Here is a 21,666-nt window from a genome sequence, read left to right on the forward strand (position 1 = left end):
GTTAGTTCAAAGTTATGCATTTTTCAAATGTTTCATTTTTCTCTCTCTCTCATTTTTCGGCTCTACCAAGCAATGATGGAAACAAATTACTTTTTCTTTCAATTTTTCCATCTTTCCTATTAAACATATCTATGGAAAGAAAAATATATATTTTTCATCTTTCTTCTTTTCCACCCCTTCAATTTTGTATATTTCCAATTTTCTTGCCACCCAACTAAGTAAAGCTTTAAGGTGTGCTTCGTTGGGCCGAAAAGTAAAGAGGCAGAAGGAATGAGTGAAAAAGTAAAAAGAAAATAAATGGAGTTAAAAAGAAAAGTGAGGGGAAAGATTAATCATTTTCTATCCTAATGTATAAACACCAATCTTTCCAAATTGGAATGATAAGAAGAGAAAAATACATGCTAGTTTAAAATTATACATTTTTCAAAAGATTTTTTTTTCTTTTCTTTTCCTTTTTTAACTCTACCGAAAAATAGATGGAAAAAAATAAATCTTTTTATTCATTTTTTCTAACTTTTTGACCGAACACAACTATGGAAATTCTCCACTGCCAACAATGACTCTATATATTAGGGGTGTTCATGTAATGGCCCAAATTTAAGGTTATCGGAATAGTGGTTTCGTAACCACAAATCCGATTTAAAGAGAAATTATTATTAATTTTTTTATGATTTATCAGGTGATTAGATATAAGTATTAGAGTATTGATAAGAAATTTTATTGATTGCATGCCTAAATTGCCTATTAGGACTTAATTGCAAAAGTGGGTAAATATGAGTTTTAGATGATAAAGGATTTATTTGAAGTGCATAATCAAAGTAGAGGTCCTTAAATAGTAATTAGACCATAAAATTTCCATGGACAAAAATAGGCATGCATAGATAAAAATAACTAAAGTTTTAATGAAGAGTATTTTAGTCATTGAATAATAAAAAGAATAAAAAGGGAAAAAGATGGCAAAAATATCATCTTCTCCAAAAAGCTTGCTGCCAAAATTTGAAGGACACCATAGCTAGGGTTTTCATACTTTCTCAAGCTCACAGTAAGTGATTCCAAGCCCCGTTTTTAATGTTTTTTACGTTTTTGAGATCCCGGTAGCTTAATTTAGCTTATTCTAGCAATAATTTAACCTAGGGTTTATATTTGGAAAAATACCCATAGGTGAAAAGTGTTTATTTTGATGTTTTAAGGTACAATATGAAGCTATAAATTATGTTAAACAACTTTTGCTAGTCGATTTTAAGCAAAAACGAGTAAATCTTCATAATTGGTAAAATACCTAATGTTCATAAGTAGATGTTAGAGTGAGAATTTGATGTTGTCATAGAAGAAAAAAATGTTCAGCATGTTGTAAAACATAAGAATAAGAGATGAAGTTTAATTTCCGAGCTTTGGGGCAAAAGTGTAATTATGTAAAAGTTTAGGGGCAAAATTGTAATTTTACCAAAATTAGAGTCTAGGGCTGTTTTAATGAATGTGAGTATTAAATAAGTTAAATTTTCTATTATAGATCAAGAAGAACGGAATTCAAGGTTAGATCGAGGAAAGAATAAGATTGAAGACTAAGTGATAAATTTGGTTATATTTGGTACCGAGGTAAGTTTACGGTAAATAAATGAAATATTTTAATAATTATTATTAATGTTGTTATTTTCCAGCAATTATATATTTATTTCATGAATTTATCTAATGTTGACTCAAGTATGAGATGACAGAGAATTAGTGATACAAGCCCCGTTAAAATATCAGAAATGTACTAGATACAAATGTCATGACATTTGGGTAAAGAGATCCCATGTAAGACCATGTCTGGGACATGGCATTGGCATCCTTGAGATCATGAGAGGTCCCATGTAAGACCATGTCTGGGACATGGCATGGGCACCGATATGAGAACTCCCATGTAAGACCATATCTGGGATATGGCATTGGCAGTACATGAAACATCCCATGTAAGACCATGACTGGGACATGGCTTTGGCATGTTATTATCAGAAAGAGAGCCAAGTATACTTATTGTTCCAATGTGGCTCAACGGGCTAGTAAATAACTTATGTCCATGAAAGTTCAGTTAAAAGCATAAATGGCAAGTTCAAGTGAGTTATAAGAGTTAAGAGTATATTACGTTACCCATTGAGAATCAACATTTCAGCAAGAGAAAAGTAAGTCATAATTATGAGTTATCTAAGTATACAAGTAAGTGAATGAGTAAGAGATTAAGTAAAGAGGAAATTAAAGATTATGTTAATTGGTATTATTATTTGTGTTCAATGTTGCTATTTATTTACTTGTAAACTTACTAAGCATTATGCTTACTTTGTTTATTTTCTTTTTATATAGCATTATTAATCAAAGTCGAGGATCCTAAAGACGTCGGAGATCGTCCACACTATCAACCATAACGACTCGGTATTTTATGATGAACTATGTTTGAACTATGACATGTATAGGGACTTACTTATTTTGAATGTTGTATTATGATTTTGCTAAAGAATGATGTGTAAATATCTAATGATGAATGGTTGTCAAAATGGCTAAGTATGAAGGTGTTTGTTGTTATACATGTCTATATGATAAATTATGCATATAAATCACGAAAGAGTAATAAATTGCAAAGAAATAGATTTCAAACAGCAGCAGTGACATGATTTTGAAAAATCACTTAGGATAGTATAAAATGAATTAGTGAGTGTATGATATATAGAATGAAAGCTTGTTGAGTCTATTTTCATGGAAAATAACGGTTTAGCAAAAGAAATTTTATATTTTGAGATATGTGAATTTTGGTGAGACAGGGTTAGAACTGTTTTTGGAGTCCCCTGTTTTGAGTTTAGAAAATTACTAAAAATTGTAAAAAAATATTTATGAGTTGTAATTTATATTTCTAGATTCCTTATTGAATCTATTTTCTGTAGAAACAAGTGAGAACACCATATGAAAATCCTAAAATGAGAAAACTTATTTTTAGTGGCAAGAGGTCAGGACAGTCGAGTGGTGAAACAGGGGAGACTTTAACTAATAAACTGTACTAATTGGCTGAACCAAAAATTCTGAAAATTTAATGGTAAGAATATATATGAGTCTAGTTTCAGGAAAAATTTACGGATTTAAATTTTGAGTTCCGTATCTCAAGTTATAAATGATTTAGTGACTGCTGCGTGAGTGGACAACTTTATCATAAATAGTGAGATAAATTTTAAAAGTAAATTTTTATGTCCCGAACTAATAAGTTAAGTAAAGTAATGCCTCGAGCTCGACTCCGGCAACGGTCTCGGGTAAGGGGTGTTATAGTTCAGTTGGTTAACCGACCCGAAATAACGTTAACTGAATTAATCGATCTTTCAAAATTTTTAACCGTTAACCAAACTGAAATTTTTTCAAAAAAATTAACCGAACCGAAATTTTTTCGGTTAATTTGGTCGGTTAACCGAATAAATCGAAAATTATATATATTTTTATTTTTGGTTAAAAATTAACCGAATTATCCGAATTAACCGAATTAACCAAATTACCCGAACTATCCGAATTACCCGAATTAACCGAATTGAATCACTACATAATTAAAAACATTACATAAGTCTTGAAATTAACACATAAACATTACATAATTAAAAAATATAGGGATCAATCTTATAATTTAACCTAAAATTTTTATTTGAAATGATAATTTAGCGTGCCATGTCAGTTTCTCATTACACCGTTACACTGTTACACAGCTAACGACAATTAACAGTTCAATGACTAAAATGTTACAACACGATAACATAAGCGACTAAAATGTAACTTGAGACAAACAAAAGTGACTATTTTAATAATTTACCTACATATATATAAGTTTGGCTTACCGTTGATCACAATTAAAGACAAAATTATATATGTTGACTTACGAATAATGAATTGAATCATTATTATTATTTTATATTTTTTAGTACATTAGTCATCATAATTTATATGTATAAAATTCATTCATTAAATTTTAAAATCTCATATTAAATAAATAATAATAATGAAAGGGGAGCTTCACCCATCATAGAATCTAATCTAATGGGAAAAACTAGTTGGATGGATGGGCCCTCCATCATATTCGCATTTAGATCTAGCAGCTCATCAATTATTAGGACTAATTTGATCTAAATTTATTTTAAGTGCTTCAATCAAATAGTATTAAATAATTATATTTTGGATTTTTAATTCTTATAATTTCTTTAAAATTTTCAAATTTTAGTACTAATATTATTATATCGAATTCCCTTCCGTTGACTTTGATATTTAGCTGCTCCTTAGTTATCGTCATTAAGACATTTCTTCCCTAATTAGAATTTGATCCTCGTATTTTATAAAAATTGGTAATTTCGTACCATTGGTTAATAATATTGTTACACATTGTCCTAAATCACTGACTTGAGAATCAACATTTTTGTAATTTATATACAATGAGTAATAAAATAGGTCAACCATTTATACGCAACAAATTAGTAAAAATCCTTTGTTAAAGTTGATGTGTTTACTAACTTCATAAAATGCGAGGATAGAATTTTAACAAATTAAAGTAGATGGATTAAATTTTCATATTTCATAAAGTAGAGAGATTAAATTTAGAATTAAACCTTAAACTTAACTTATCTACAACATAATTAGAAAAAAAACTATAGGTAAGTTTTTGTTTTGGTCATTTAACTAAAAAAAGTTACAGTTTGGTCACTAAATTATTCAAAAGTTTTTATTTAAGTCACTGGGCTGTTATTTTTTTTAAAGTTTCGCTAGTGAACTCCAAGCGACAATTCGACGATCGGTATAATAAATCAGTATCCATCAACGAGTAGAAGAACATACCTTAGATCTAAGTCGATCTGACGGACAATGTCAAAGTTCGAGGAAAAAAATGTTTGAATTTTGATTCGCAAATTCGTAATGTCCAAAGTTGTTTCATAAAAAAAATTGAATTATAGAAGAGAAAAAAAAACGAGCTTTCAATTTGTGCATGCAGTGCGAATAAAGAAAGCCACTTAGTGACCAAACTGTAACTTTTTTTAGTTAAACAATCAAAACGAAAAATTGAAGAGAAAAAGAAAGAAAGAATTGCAACTATTTTGATATATGGAAAAAAAATTGGTCTTTTTCTCTAGACGTGAAAGAATTTGTTATTGAAATGTACAAATATCTACTCTGAATTTCGATTTAGAAAAAAAAAAAAGTCAAAACGAAAGCCATGAAGAGACCAAATCGGCGGCTGTATATGAAGCAATGTCTCCACATTTTGTATGAGCAGAAATTACATTATTAAACAAGACAGATCTGCAAAGTGGGCAAGTGAAGTGACCGCGTTCCATCCATTTCTCAATGCAATTCATATGAAAAACATGTTTGCATTTCTGGATTTGGCTCACTGCATCGTCGTTATCGAACTCCACCAAGCATATGGAACACACTTCCTCTTCCGCCGCGTTGCAGCATCCGGCGGAAAACTTCAAATCTTCAAACCTCGCCACCGGAAGAGAAACATTGATCGTCCCGCAGCTCCGTGGGAAAACAAAACCAAGCAGGCTTAAAACAAATATCTTGAACTGAATAAACGGGATCCATACACAAGTGTAGAAGATCAAGGCCGCCGTGCATGAACCCGAGTTAGAACACACTAAAGAAATCATTTTCTTCTTTGGAGTTTGATATGGAAAATGAAAGCAAGCATATGTTTATATAGGCACAGTGGGTAACTTGAAAATAACATGCGACTGTTCCCCCAAATACTCCAATTGGAGCAAAGATTTTGACTTTTTCCTTTGGGGGATTTCATCATTGTTTAAGGATTATTAAAATGTTTGAAAGAAATTATTTTTATTGACCCCACCCAAGAAAATATAAATTAAAAAATTGATTATAATATTCAAGTCGTACTGTTTTTATTTTTTTTATTTTTTGGGTGGTTATCGAACTCTGAAATCGGCGAGTGTGCAGGGCCGGCGCCGACCCCACATCGTCTGAGTCGTTCCTTTTTATTTTATTTGGATTGAGGGAAATAAAAACACTTTCATTTTTAGAAGCCATACTTCCAGCCAAAGCAATCAGCGAGCATGCTATTTTAGTAATACATTATTATTCCATTAAACATTAATTAAGTCGTTAACCCTAAACTGCCAAAGCCACCCAAATATATATAATTTAGCCAAGATGGATGGAGCATTTTTAATATTTACGTGTCCTGCCTCGCCCTAATATTTTATCTCTTATATTTTTTTTAATTTTAAAAATTATTTTTTAAGCGATTAAGTTTTAATTCGATTGGCATGATCATTGTTATTAATATAGGATGATGTAAATTCGAGTGTGTAGAAACACATTATCCTCCTATTCAGGGGCAAATCTAGGGGGGCTGGCAACGACCCCGGTTTTCCTAAAATGCAAAATTTTTCATTTTGACATTTTAAAATTTTTAAAATTTAAATTAGTAAAGGTAAAATTGCACTTTGATCACCCTAAAAATGATAAAGTTTTGATTTAACCCTTTAAAAATTACAATTTAATTTCGGCCCCCTACAAAAATTTTCTAGCTTCGCCCTTGCTCCTATTTATGGGTTGTGGAGGGGCTATGTCTAGTTCTAAGCATTGTGTAAAAAAAAAACAACAGATATGATCAGAATCTATAATAAAATTGTTAAAAAAACCAATTCTTTAATCATTTAATCAATTTTGAATCCATTAGTTTTGAATATTTTTTTCCCTTTTTCTTGAATAGGGAAGTAGCACAAAACAAAATAATTATAAATTTAACTTTTAGAAGTATAAATATATAAAAATTATACTATATAATAATAAGATCAAGTAAAAAAGTCAACCTAAACTGAAGTATTTAGACGATTTATGGAATGTAAGTTCAAAAACTGCGACTACTAGAAATTGAATTGAATTTTGTTTTTATTTAATATATAATTAATTTAAATTTTATGATATAAAAAATTATATTTAAAATAGTGAAAATAATTTAAAAGTTCATGAAAATTTAAAATTATTATTTTTTAGAAATATTTATGAAAATGACCTTGAAATTTTGTCAATTGATATTTTAAAACCATAAAACAAAACTCATTTTATCAAAATAAGTCTAGAAAATTAATGTGAAAAATCGAATTAGGATGAACGGTTCAAAATTTTTTAAAAACTCTAAAATATTTAAATTATTTATATTTTTGTCTACATGCCAAATGTACAAATAAAAATATTAAAAATTACTAATAAATATGAAATGGGGTGAGGAGAGATGAGATGAGACAGAATTATCATGGATGTATCTAATGTTTATGAAACGGTGATGAATTTGGTCGTATTTACCTGCTCTACTTCATTATCATCTCAGATGGTTTATAATAAATATTTATTATAACCCAAATTACAATAAATGTGAGATAATTAGAAATATATAATTTAAAATTTTGCTTCGTAAAACTCGTTGAACTGGATTCTAGGAATCAAGATTAATAAAGAAGATCAAGTTGGTTTAATTAGAGAATTTAATAGGTAAATTCCAAGTGAGTTTAAAGAGAGCATGGTTGTTTAATGTATACTTGCTGGTACCAAGGTCAAATTTCTCTACAATCGACTTGCTAATCAAAAATGGACAGTCATATTTTGTCCTATCTATAACCTGACCATGGTTGACCTTAGCCGCTAATAGATCCACCCTGAATTGCCTCCTTAATTCCTGTTTTGCATTTTCATGATAAAAGTACGATAGTGGAACTCGAGTCGGATTATATTTTAGTTTTTTTACTTAAAAAATAGTAAATTAATCTTTATATGTTAGCATGAAATACACATGTCATTATATAATTTTTTTCTTGGTTACGTTAATTTTTAATAATACAAATGAGTGTAATTTTTAACAATCTTTAATCTAATTTTAATTTTCGTTTTTCTTAAAAAAATATTGAACTGCTTAAATCGGAAAAGAAGATTCGTTAAAAGAGAGTACTTATTTTTATCATTTATAATGTAATTTATTCGTCAATTATCATAAATTAATAAAAGAAAAGAAGTCGTCGCCACCACTTATCACACATTAACATATCAAAACCGGCTAATTTGATGGTTTAAATATATGAAGTTTAATATTAACATTATTTTTTTAATGTTAAATAAATAATCAACCCAAGGAGGCAGCTGCACAGAGCACAAAGACATCAAGATGCAATGCCATAATTTTTAAATTTTAAATACAACATAAAATATTATATCTCACCAAAAATGATGGGTTTTAAGATTTTTTGTTATACCACATATTTGAATTTTATTATTTGTAAAATTTATTTTATGATAATTTTTTATTTAATAATTATTTAGATAATTATAATTTTTTTAAGGTGCAATGTCACATGCATGTTATCCTTCCCAAGTTTATCCTGGGGGAAGGCAATGTTTGAAGGCAATGTATACGTGGGTTGGTTTCCTGGACGAAGAGAAAGCAGGCAGGCGGGCAAACAGCAGCACGTGGTGTTTTATCGAAGTCACGCAAAAACATTTTCGTATGTTTATGAACAGTAATGAAGGGGAAAACCAGAAGTAGGGAAAGGGAAAACCCACAGGTTTTCTTCCAAATCCTGGTGACAGCCTGCCCTAGTTTAGACAATGTTTTGTAATATACGAGGATAATTAAATAAGCATGGATGACCGACCAAATCCCAAACATCTCTTAACGGATTTCTTGTGAATGCCATCGCTGAGTTGTTCTTTACAAGCACCGAATTTAGGGGCTCGCGTACACTATGATAGAAGTGATTCATTTATGATTTTTTTTTCACTCAATTTTATAAAATTATTATTTAATTATTAATAAATTTTTTGTTTAGTCATTCAATTATTTATTTATTTATTTATTGTCATTAGTTGACTAATATAAAAATAAAAACATTAAAACATTTAATATAGTTGGTTGACTAAAAAAAATAAAATTGAATAATTGAATGACCATTTCATAACTTTTCATAATTGGATGACAAAAAAAGAAATTTGCTAATAAAAATTGGCAATTTTTTTCATTTTAGTTCCAAAATTTGGATTTTGTTAAGGTATAATGTAAAGTTTAGCTCTCAATATTTATATTATTTGTCAATTTAACTCTTATTATATTTTTGAATTAAATTTGGTCATTTTATCTATTAAAAAGAGTCAAATTTTTTTAACGAAAATACTAAATAACACATTTATTTTTTTAACAATGTTGGCGCGGCAACGTGCGTGGAAATCCATGTGTACTTCATTCTAATATGACGCTATTTGTCTCGTATGTTACATCGATAGATAATTTAAAAGTTATAAAAATATTCAAAAATTTAAAATAATAATAAGTTCATAAAATTCAAATAAATTAGCATGAAGTACAAGTAAATTGCCATTCAAGCTGCTATATTTAAAATCTTAATGTTTTTGTTAGTATTTTTGTTAAAGAATAGAATTTTCCGTTGCAATAACTTGATAGTAACCTAAATTTTTATATAGAATTTTTTAACTTAAATTTTTAAACATTCTGATAACCTACAATGAAAACTACTTGAAAAAAAGTGTAGAAATTGATAGGTAGATAGAGACCTACTTGATTCAACGGTGATATTATTTTATTTCTTTTAAGATTATATTATCTTTTATTAATCAAATAATTTAATTATATTCACTATTTAATATTAAATAAAATGTCAAACATATTTTATAACTTAAATTCGACACTAAATTTTTCAGTACTTATTTTTAACACTTATTTATTCACCACTTAATTTTTTAATCTATCAAACATAGCCGAATTTTCAGGTTATATTTTTGCCCAAATCCTCCCACTTTTTGGACGGGTGACCTGACCCATGATCAAGTCTATCACCAACTGAGTAGTTTTTTTTTTATTTCAAAATGTCATAGCAACCAATTTAACAACAACAAAAATAAGAACACTGTTAAGAGTTGACTTGAATTTTAAAATTTGAAAAACAAAGAAACTAAATTCCTAAAAATACAAGTACAAAAACTAAATTCCTAACTTTTGAAAAGTATCAGGATTGAAGGCATATTTTAACAGTATTTTAAAGTTAAAAAAAATCTTATATTAGGGCTCTTGTAAAATTATAATTTTTATTAAAAACCCTTAAAATTGAATTATTAAATTTTTTTGAATGGTTAAAATTTTTTAAATATTTATTTTATTATAATCAGGTTACTAGGGGATAGTGCTGGCAACAATGAGTAATTGTGGGTGTTTTCTGAAAACATAAACAGTTGATTATAAAATATATTCTATTCCAACAGTTGGGATTAAACCCTATCACATGATTAAAAGAAGAAAATATACATAAAATTATTATGTTTACAAATGAGCCCAAATTGGAAATTTTGTGCCCTGCTAAAAATTGTTAACAATCAAAATCAGATTTTGATAATCAAAATGGGAATCAAAACAGACGGATTAACTTGTCTAGATGAATCTGAAACGTATCAGGATTAGTTTGAGAAGTGCGTTGGAATGAAACAATGCCGTCACGTGTTGTAATTGCAGAGGCAGCAAACGGATACGCCAGCAGAGTATATTCCATTTGATGAGTCTTGGAAGTCTGTCAAATTTTTGATCCTTTGAAACGAAAGTTCTTGGATGAAATGGAAGATGTTGGTGATTGGTGGGCGGTGGGCTGAATCTTGGTTCCTGACAGGACAGAACAGGGCAGATCGTGATCGGATTTCACTGCAATTCCACACGATCTGTTCTTCTTCAACCTTCCCAGATACATCCTATTCATTTCAAGCTCAACATTTTAATATTATGAGGGCAGAGAGAGCTGGCACCATTTTTAAATGCTTTGACCAAATGTTATGAGCCTAGCAGAAGAAAACAAGCCCGAAAAGGCTGAGAGGCTTTCAGTTTTTCTTCCCAAATATGGCTACAACATTGGTTATTAGCTTTCCTCCGAGATTTAGGAATTTGGTTCAATATGCTCACCCAATGTAAGTGGTGCTACAGAAGGGACATGCTTGAGATGTTGGACATCTTCTCCATTTCTCCCATCTGATCCATAAGCTAAGAATTCATCAACATCATATGGCATTATTTATTATTTTCAGACCACTGTTATCTCCAAATCTTTCATTAAATTGGTTTATGCTTTCCTCCTCAACAACTTAACACATATGAACTTCTGAAAATCAATACCAAGGATATATGTTACCACCCAAACCACTAAAAAGTTTAAAAGAACATCCCAAATATCTAGTTTTGTAGTATGGGATTGCAAAATCATAACATGTTATCGGCACGGTGAAGCTAAAATTGTTGATAAGGGCTAAGATATTTTTATAAAATATACATTTTCACAAAGGGACGAAGCTAGAAATGTTAAAATTTGAGTCTAACTTTATTATCAAAATTTAGGAAAAAATAAAATAAATTAAATGCTCAAATTGTATTAGATATTATACTTATTTAACTTTAATTTTTACCTAATTAATATTTAGGGTAAACTACAAAAATAGTCACTTTTGTTTGCCTCAGATTATATTTTAGTCACTTGTGTTTGAAATGTTACGTTTTAGTCACTTACGTTATCATTTTGTTACAAAGTGGTCACTCTACCGTTAAACTCTGTTACGTCCCTAATAACAGTCCAAATAGGTTTTAATTAAATAAATACTTTTGACTGCCATGTAGGACATCTAAGTTGGCATTTTAAACCCATTTGGACCGCCACGTAGGACCATTGTTAGGAATGTAATGGAACTTAACAGTAGAGTGACCATTTCGTAACAAAACGATAACATAAGTGACTAAAACGTAACGTTTCAAAGATGAGTGACTAAAATGTAATCTAAGGCAAACAAAAGTGACTATTTTTGTACTTTACCCTAATATTTATATACCATTTACATTTGGATATGGCAATTATTAAAATTTATTTTTATCAAATTAATATTTTAGATACTATTTTGTATTAGTTTACCAAATTAAACTAAAAATGTTATTAAATTTATCATAAGAGAATATAAATTTTATAAAAGAAATCAAATTTAAAAGTTTTTGAAAAATTTTGGGATCAAACACAAATTTATTATTTTTTTAAATACTAATTATAATATCAAAATATCAAATTTAAATTTAAAAATATTAAAAATATTTTTTTATAAAATTTAGTGGTCGGTCCTCTGTAAAACTTTAAATTTACCACTTATTATCATTGATTCTATTTGTAATTGGAAACTAGATTAGTAAGTCCTAAATTAGTAAAATTTATTCCATGCCCATTTTTTAGATAAAGTTTAGGAGATTGGCCAGTTGTTTGAGAGCCTATAACAGGGACTATAACCCTCCTTGTGATATACGGATTGAGAGCATCAAAAACTTCTTAAAAGAAGTCTCCTTTCTTCATTCATTTCTAAGATCAATCTAAAGTGTTTGTTGGCTTCAAAGGGAAAATGTTTGAGAGTATGGATTGATTGGGGTTAAATGTAAATGTATAACATCAAATTGTGTAAACAATTATTCTGAGCTTATGTTTATTCTTTCATCTCAAGGTTTCATAATAAGACGAGTTACAGTATTTCATATATTGCACTTTTAGCATATAAAAGAAATACGATAGTTGGAGGTAAAAGTATCACGAAAGTCCTTATATTAGAAGTTAGATTATATTTTATCATTTTTACTCAAAAAATATGTAAATTAGTCTCGTACGTTAAATCAAAGAACAAATTAATCATTTCTGTTAAAAATTTCATCCCTTTGTATTGTTAAAAATTGATGTGGATGACAAAGTAATCAGCCAGTGACATGTGGCATGCCACTTGTACCTCATGCTGGCGTACAAGGGCTAGTTTTTAACAAAATAATTTACCCATTTTTTAAAGTAAAAAGATCAAAATACATTTTAACTCCTAATATAAAGACCTCTACAATATTTTTACCGTTATGAAAAAAAAAATATATATATAGAATTAAATATAATTTCAGAAAAGAAAATTAAATTAATGTAAACAAAAAATCAAACATTGAAGATATAAAACGGAGTGATTAATAGAAATATATTATATCAAAAGCAAACAAAAGAAGGCAAAGTTCCAAAGAAACATCAAAAACGCAATTATACTTTCCCCATTTTCAATGTTTGTAAAGTCCCAAAACTAAGCTAATCTCACCTTCTCCCACTTTTCGAAATTAGGGTTTTCTCATGCCAACCATGAACTACTACCATACCTCAACAACAATTATTGAGCAGAAAAACATAAAAACAACAATATCTGATCATAAAACATAGAGTAAGAGTTAAAAAACCTTTGTTCAAAGATGATCGAAGTTAGTGTCAAATAAAGATTTCAGTACTAGTCTTTCACCATTCTAGTTTTTGATAAATAATTGTTTTGAAGTGTAATCCATTCAGTTATATGATTGGTGTCGAATTCAAATCTCGATTATGTGATACAAAAAATGTACACATGCAAGTAAAGTATATGATGGATAGAAATGCACTTTAGAGTAATATGTAGCAATTGGATGGGATGGGATGGGATTAATTTGAAACTTTTAAAAATTAACCCTAGAACTCTCTCTATATGCATTAGGTTTAGTTTCTTTCATAAAATCTCTACTGTTCATATATAAATTAACCATGTTTTGAAGGAGAAAGAAAATTCCCACAAAAAAGAAACAAAAAAGAAGATACATATATATAAAGAGAGAGAGAATATGATGTCAGAAATAATGTTTTGTACAAAGAACTCAAACTTACCGAGAGTGCCAAACTTAGGCTAGAAGGTAGGCCTTGTTGCAGTACCACTCCACCCGAATACATCACCTGGAAAAGGATAGCTTCCCAAATTATAGAAAGGAACACCTCCACCACCGCCAGTTCCAGTAGCGCCGCTGTTGCTGGTGGTGCCATTGCCTCCATCACCCAACTGCCCTCCACCACCACTGCCGGTCACTCCAGATGTCTGTGAAGCTGCTGGTTGAAGCTGAACTGCTCGCTCTTCCTCTTGGTTATCAAGAGGTAACCTATCATAAACTGCATTGGCAAATGATGCAGCCATTAATACAACCGGACCCGAAGCCATCAATGGACCCGCCACGCTGCCTCCCACCACTTGGCCCTGACCACCGGCGAGATAAATAGTCAAGCCACCGGCTCCAGGAGGCGCCGGTGGTGGAAGAGAAGTACCGGTTAAAGATAAAACCTCGAACCGTCCATGTAGTGTTATGACACTCCCGGATGGGGCAGCCGGTTGCCGCAATGTGACATTAGTGACGGCCCCGGTTCCACTGAGCACACAAACACCCCGACCGCGCCGCCGTGCGTAGTTTGCTACCGAGTCAACTATGTCCGAACCAGAAGATATTTCAAGCACATGGGATCTTAGTGAATTTGGACTGTCGCGAGTGACGATGATCGGTGGTTTAGGTTTATTCTTAGAGCCAGCTGGACGACCTCGAGGCCTTCTTTCTCCACCACCAGAACTGGTGGTGGTACCGCCATGATCGGTTCCTTCTTTGTCCGGTGAGTGCTTGGTGTCCCTCAGTTGGGGTTGCAGCTGAAGCTCTGGTCCGAGTAGCTGATGAACATACCGAGAACCTGAACCTGATTCCAGCCCTGACATTGCTAAATTCCACCTCTTCGATCTGACCACTTATTAAAAAGCAAATTTAAGAGAATAATCTGTAAAAATAAATGAAAAAAAGAAACAAAAAATTTCCCAATTTATGAAGCTACCTGCTCTACGTGTTGAAAGCTAGGTTTTCTTCATTAACCAACATGATTGTGTGCTGAACAGAGATTAGCCAAAGCACAATATGGAAATAATTGTGTATTTTATTTACAACTTTACTGATTAAATGTCTTTTTTTTTTCAAATTTAAGTTCTCCAAGAATTCAACAAGAACCCAAAGTCATGATCAAATTAACAACACTGAAAGTTAAAACTCCAAAAAGATCTATTAAAAGCTGAAAATTAGATTAATTAAGTTTGCCTTGACACCCAGATCCAGATCATTGCATATAATTAAGGAGAAGAAAAAGAGAGCAAAACCCACTTGATGAATGATAGTGTGTGTATATATATACATATATAAAACTAAATCAAATGAGATTTTTTATTATTAAGAAACTGTGTATTATTTTATATAAACTAATAAAAATCATTTTATCTTGATTACCTCAAAATTTACGGGTTTGAATGTCTGAGAACCAAGCTTTGAAGGAATTGGATTCAAGGGAGAGACTTGAGAGCTTTTTAAGGGGGCAAAATGGAAAGCAAAGTGAGTGATTTGTTTCATTTAATATAGGTAATATCCACTATATATAATGATAAAGCTAAAGATAAAGAGATGCTTTGAAAAAAAATTAATTAAAAATTAAAAAAAAAAAAGAGAGGAGGCTTTGTTGACAAGCAAGGCATGTAAATATACAAGTGTTTCTTTTTACCTTATTAATTATTTAGTTAGGAATTTAGGGTTGAAGTTAACCATTTTTTTTCCTTGCTAAATGGATACAAAATAACTTTAAAAGGTGAACCTTGTGTATTCACTTGATAGTTAGAGTATTTATCGTCTCAAATGTGATTTAAGTTTGAATTGTACTAATTGGTGAACCTTGTGTATTGATCTAATTGAGGGTGTATTTAGATGGGTGGTTGGGTGCGATACGGTGCCTTTAGTTTATTTTTTGTCTCACACTATAGTATATAATTTCACGGGTCGGCCATAGCTATTTTTATACTAACCGCAGGTAAACGCACTGTCCATCTAAACCCACCCTGAGTTATGTCTACTTAAAATCTAGGTGTGATAAAATCTAGTATATATCAAGAGTTTGATTGAGTTGATGTTCGTCATCAACCGGCTCTCAACTTAGTTGTGAAATCATCAAAAATTTATTATTTTTACAAAGCAACAAATATTATTTTAAAAGTATATTTATCTTTTTATATATTTTTATATCAAACCTAAAAAAGTACATATATATATAATGAGATTTGAACCCAAAACATTGTAACATTTATTTCCTCAATTTTACTATTTTAACTAAAATCATATTTATATTTATATATTTTTTAAATTTATTATATAATTGTTTTCGTCCATAATCTTTTTTTTTAGGAAAACCTGTTTTTAGATCCCATTTATCAATAAAAGGTGTAAAAAGAATAGTTTAATTCTTACATTTGAATAAAAGATGATAATGCATAAACAAATCCACTATGACCTTGATAATTAATTAATTAACTCTGGGAATATGATAATTAATTATTACTACTGTGTTTAAATTTCAGTTAAAATTAAATTAATCGACTAAATCGATCTGATTTGGTTGGAGATCGGTTAATAAATTTTTGGAAATTCGGTTATCGATTAATTCGGTTTGAAATCGAGTAATTAACCGAATTAACCGAACTTATGTACTGTTTTTAATTATGTAATGTTTCAAGACTTATAACTTGATTAATTATGTTAATTTGGATAATTCAATCAAAAGAACATTATCAATTTATTTTTTATATGTTTTATACTTGTTTTAACCAAAAAATAAAAACATATAAAATTCAATTAATTCGGTTAACCGATTGAATTAACCGAAATATTTTGATTCGATTAATATTTTTTTAAAAAAATTTTAATTCAATTAACGATAAAAAAACTAAAAGTATTGATTAAAATTAATTTAATGTAGTTAACCATTTGAAAATTCTACTTATAAGGTTTGCTGTAGAAGTGGTTGACCTCCCATAAACAAAGATGATATAAAACAAAAACCATTAATTTTGTGATCAAAACAAATGATGATTAAACAAATGAATTTAAACCTTAATTTAAACACATAAAAGAAAAGAGTACCCACAATGCAAAGCTACGAAATAAAAGTATTCATTCATTTGATATGCTAACCTTGGACCAAACAAAAATGGTGGCAGTGGCTAGAAAGTGAACAGCAGAGACAAAGAGAAGAAGAGTCTTGAAATGCAGCATGGACCAGACCAGACACGATAACTCTGCCCAAACGTGTCAGTCACGTGAAAACTGTCGGGTACATTGAAACTTCCCTTCTCACTTCATGCCTCCCCAGTAGTATGTAATGCTAATCTTATTTAATTCTACCAAGCAGGTTAAATATATTTATATTTTTTTAAAAAAATTCTGCATAATTATGATTATTGTTAAGGCTGAAGTGCAAATCTTTTTAAGGTCATAATTTCATTTTTGGAAGATGAAAATATAATTTTATATTTTTTAAGGGATTAAACATAAAATAAATTTTTATAATGTGTTAATATATAATTTCATTATTTATAAGGGAATAAACATCTTTTTTTTCAATTCTGGGAGATTTAGGGTTAATTGCATTTTCTTTTATAGGCATCGGTTGATTATCCTCAATTTTCTTAGAAAATGTTATGAATGTTTGTTATGGTCATGGTGCATGATTTGATTTGGCTTTTGGATTAAAAAAATCATTTAGTCTTGGGTCATTCCCAATTTTTTTAAAAAGATTTTTGATAATTTTATGCTTAATTTTTATATTTTAAAAAATTAATATTTAGATTCTTTGGAATTTATCATTTTTTTTAGAAATTTAACAGATTTTAGATTTTAAGATAGTTTTAGAATTTTTTAGATTTATTGTTAAAAATATTATAAAAGATATTTTAGTTTCAGTTTAGAGGGCCAAATTAAGTAATAACCTTATATAAAATGTGTTACATCATTGTTTCTTTTAAGGGGCTAACCACAGTTAACTTGTGAATAATCAAAACGTTAGAAATCGATAAAATTTTGTAACTTTTCATCGTTTAATGATTAAAACGAAAAACTATTAATAATTAAGCAACTACCGTACTATAATTGAATTGAATTGAATTTCTTAATCGGTATATGACATTACAGGATGGAGGATGGCCCCATCATTATGTCCTCCACCAAGCCAAAGAAGCAAAACCCAGAAGCTCATGGTTTTGTAAGAAATTAGGCTTTATCCTTACCTAATTGACCATCTTTAATTTCTTTGTCCATCATCACTCATCACTATGTTGAGAAAAAGAATGAAGACAAATTGAAAATCCATTAAACATAATATTAGATCTTATTCATAAAATTTGCAACATTCAAGTGATGTAGATTATTAGTTTTTTTTTTTCATAAAGGAAATGATAGATTCAATTTACAATTACTTTATTTATAATTCAATCCTGAACATCAATCCACTGTCAAGGGCGAATTTGGCAAGGTCCTGGTCTCTTAAAATAGATTTTTTTTTTCATTTTGGTTAATAAATATAAAATTGCACTTTAACCCCTCTTAAAAATAATAAAATTTTGATTTAATCCTTTAAAAATATATTTTTATTATAGTAAAAATTACAATTTGATTTCAATTTCCCCTAAAAAAAATTTTCTGGTGCAATGGCTTCAAATCTCAATATATGACTTCGTTCATGTATATAAATGTGTATGTATAACTGGCAGGTTTTCAATTTTAAATTATGGAATTATGGAATTGAGAAGCATATCTCATTTGAATTTTCCCTGGCTCACAATATGCAATTTGAGTGTAAAAAAAATTGAATACACAAGGTATTAGATAAGATTTTCTCTAAGGGTGTAAATGAGATATTCGTGTTCTCAAATTATTGGACTTTGATTCAATAATTATCAAGTCGAACTCGAACTCGAACTCGAGCTATCGGTCGAGCTACATTTGAGCTTAGTAATACTTGACTCGAACGACTCGCGAACCTTATCGATCTTTTCATGTTTTTACAATATTAAATTACGTTATTGCCTTTAATATATATTATTAATCTTAAGCTTAATTATTGAGTCAAACTCGGGTTCGAGTACAAAAATTGATAAGCGAACTACTTGAACCAAGTATTGAATTCCAAATTTCGAATCGAACTGGAACTCAAACTTATTATATGAAAAGCCAATGAGTCTCAAAGAAATTAATAATGTCTAGGTCTCAAAGGATTCGAATATAATTTCCAGTACTCGAAATAGCAGGAGTTGCAAGATAGTGACTCGATTAAGGGTGATACTATTTTTTTAAATAATAATAATTGTGATAACCTTTTTGAGAAGTAATGGTATTTGGCGGATAAAGAAACCTCTTCGGGCTGGTGGGATTCTAAAGAAAGGGAATCACATGCTCTGCAATATGGATAGATTAGCCTCCTCATGACCTAATTAATAATAATTATAATTGTTATTATATATACAAGTACCCTTCTTGAGCCACCAAAAAGGTTGCATTAGGACCTGGATACAAATTTTTGCAATTTAGGTTGGTTTGATGTTACGATTATCATCGAGTTAATTGCACTAAAGATCCTTAAATTATGATTTTCATTTAAATTAGTTCTTAAATTTTAAAATATTTAATTATATCTTCAAACCATTGATGTTATATCAATAAAGTCTTTTTATTATTAAAATTATTAATTTAATTATTAAATGAAACATCAAATCTCATGCTGCATAATTTAAAATAAAAAAATTAAAGTAAAATAAAACATGGTCGCATAACTTTTAAAAGTAAAAACTAAGGGTCTGTTTGATTGACGGAATTGATTTTCCGGAAAATCATTTCCAACTTTTCCAGTGTTTGATTGGCGGAAAACATTTTCCATTTGGAAAATGAACTCCAAAACAAGGGAAAATGGGTTACATTTTAGGGAAAATGTCTTACCCTTTCAATTTCCGTAAGACATTTTCCTTTCAATTTCCGTAAGACATTTTCCGTGCTCTCCTCTCTATCGCCTCCTTCATTCCTTCCTTCATTTCCGGTAGAAAACTGCTTCTGTTTATCGATTTTCCAGTAACTTGTTTTTTTTAATTATTCAATACTTGTTTTTTTAACACAATTACAAATAATTTATTTGATATTAGTTTTTTTCAATTTATAACGATTAATATTGTAGCTTAATAATTGAGTATTATTATAAATAAATCATTGCAATATAAGTAAAAATAATTTAAAATATAAAAATTTATTAATATATATTAATATATGTAAAAACAACTTTTCCGAAAAATATTTTCAAAAAATCTGCCAAGCAGCAGAAAATATTTTACACAGATTCAATCAAACACCAGAAAATATTTTCCAGTAAATCATTTTACAGAAAAGTAAAACATTTTCCAGAAATCATTTTACGGAAAATATTTTACTGGCAATCAAACAGACCCTAAAAGTAAAATAAAATTGAAAAAAAAGAGTGAACAATAAATCTTTTGTAAAAGTTTTGAAAAACTTAAAACCAAAATTTTTACGACAACCATTTTCAGAATATTCTTTTGTTCTTTAGAATTTTCGTTTTAAATTATATCACATGAGATATGACATCCAATTTAATGGTTAAATTGACTATTTGAGTAACGAAAGGACTTTATTGATAATTTTAGGATGTAATTGAAATGTTTTAAAGTTTGAAGACTAAGCTAGAATGAAAGTCATAATTTAAGGATATTTGATGTAATTAACTCTTCTTTATTAATAAAATTATATCGTATCAATCTATATATTAATATAATTATTAATAACGTAAATTTTAAAATATTTTTCAGTATTGATATTTCAACCTAATTAACTTGGGAAGGAAAAAATTATCAAATGGAAGTCAACAATTACGCTTGTACTATTATTTAATATTTTGATTGGGTTGAAGTTATTAAATAATTGAGTCTATTTAATTATTAAATTATTAAGAATTATTATTTTTATAAAATAATAAATAATATTTTGAGGATATTTTTTATTTTTATATAAAATCTAGAAAAATATAAACATACATATACTAATTTTTTTTATTTCAACTTTACCATTTCAATCAAAATCACATTTGATTTTTATATAATCTTTTTGTATAAATTGTTACATTAAGTTTTCCACTTGCATCGTAAATGTGCTAAAATCTAATATTTTGGCATTCTAATAAAATTTAATCTTCAACGTTTACATCTTATATCATTTTGGCCATATTTTTTTTTTTGTTAAATTTAGTCAATAACCTTTAAAAAAAAGAATCAAATCACTTCTTTTAATGGAAATACTAACTAAAACATAAATTTTTTTTAACGATGTTGGCATGGCAACGCACGTGATAATCTACGTGTATTTCATGTTGACATAATTTTTTTTGTCTCATAAGCCATAAAAAATTAAAATAAAATAGCATAAAGTACACATAGATTGCCATGAAGGCTTCTATATTTAAAATTTTAACATCTTTATAGTAAATAACATGTTTACCCTTATTTGATAAGTTTATTGTATTTAAAATTTTCTCTTTTAGTCATTAGTGTCACTTCAAACTCAGCCACGTGCTTAATACTCTACTAGATTTGACAAGCCCATTATGTGGACGAAAAAAATTATGAAGCAAATTGATTAAAAAATATATATACAAATTGTCACGTCCCAAAATATAGAAGGTTAATAAAAATAAATAATCAAAAAATTGAATAGGCTTGATGGTTAAGTAGTTAGTGTATTCCCTAACACTATGTTTGGTTGGGTGTATTGGCTATGCCAATACACCCCTAATCGGTGGGCCTCACCTAATACATCTTTATTCCATCGTTTGGTTGAATGTGTTTCTAATACGCGTGTAATACAATACAGATCTAATCGGTGAAAACCACCGATTTGTAATACAACCCTTC

At 29.1% G+C, this 21,666-nt stretch overlaps 2 protein-coding genes and 1 long non-coding RNA gene across 7 annotated transcripts; 1 reads left to right on the forward strand and 2 right to left on the reverse strand.

Annotated features, from left to right (window-relative positions):
- The first annotated feature begins 994 nt into the window (after positions 1-994).
- Positions 995-2,498, forward strand: LOC107908194 (uncharacterized). The gene is made up of 3 exons (XR_001686929.2): positions 995-1,042; positions 1,511-1,596; positions 2,341-2,498. It is a non-coding gene; the product is annotated as an uncharacterized lncRNA (long non-coding RNA).
- Positions 2,499-5,023: 2,525 nt separating this feature from the next.
- Positions 5,024-5,672, reverse strand: LOC107908195 (RING-H2 finger protein ATL18). The gene has a single exon (XM_016835439.2). The coding sequence runs from the start codon at positions 5,646-5,648 to the stop codon at positions 5,196-5,198; it is 453 nt and encodes a 150-aa protein (XP_016690928.1). The 5' UTR covers positions 5,649-5,672; the 3' UTR covers positions 5,024-5,195.
- Positions 5,673-10,301: 4,629 nt separating this feature from the next.
- LOC107908993 (AT-hook motif nuclear-localized protein 25) lies at positions 10,302-15,279 on the reverse strand. Of its 5 annotated transcripts, none has more exons than XM_041089076.1 (3): positions 15,167-15,271; positions 13,746-14,639; positions 10,302-11,165 (listed from the first exon to the last, which is right to left on the reverse strand). In XM_041089076.1, exon 2 carries the CDS (start codon positions 14,608-14,610, stop codon positions 13,765-13,767), a length of 846 nt encoding a protein of 281 aa, XP_040945010.1. In that variant the 5' UTR covers positions 14,611-14,639; positions 15,167-15,271; the 3' UTR covers positions 10,302-11,165; positions 13,746-13,764. The 5 variants fall into 5 exon arrangements, with proteins under 5 accessions (XP_040945010.1, XP_040945011.1, XP_016691820.1 ...); XM_041089077.1 differs by lacking the exon at positions 10,302-11,165 and having other exon boundaries at positions 13,548-14,021; positions 14,175-14,639; XM_016836331.2 differs by lacking the exon at positions 10,302-11,165 and having other exon boundaries at positions 13,548-14,632; positions 15,167-15,279.
- Positions 15,280-21,666: the final 6,387 nt, after the last annotated feature.

This window comes from Gossypium hirsutum, chromosome D02 (genome assembly GCF_007990345.1).
Source record: "Gossypium hirsutum isolate 1008001.06 chromosome D02, Gossypium_hirsutum_v2.1, whole genome shotgun sequence".
In the NCBI taxonomy this organism is placed as follows: domain Eukaryota; kingdom Viridiplantae; phylum Streptophyta; class Magnoliopsida; order Malvales; family Malvaceae; genus Gossypium; species Gossypium hirsutum.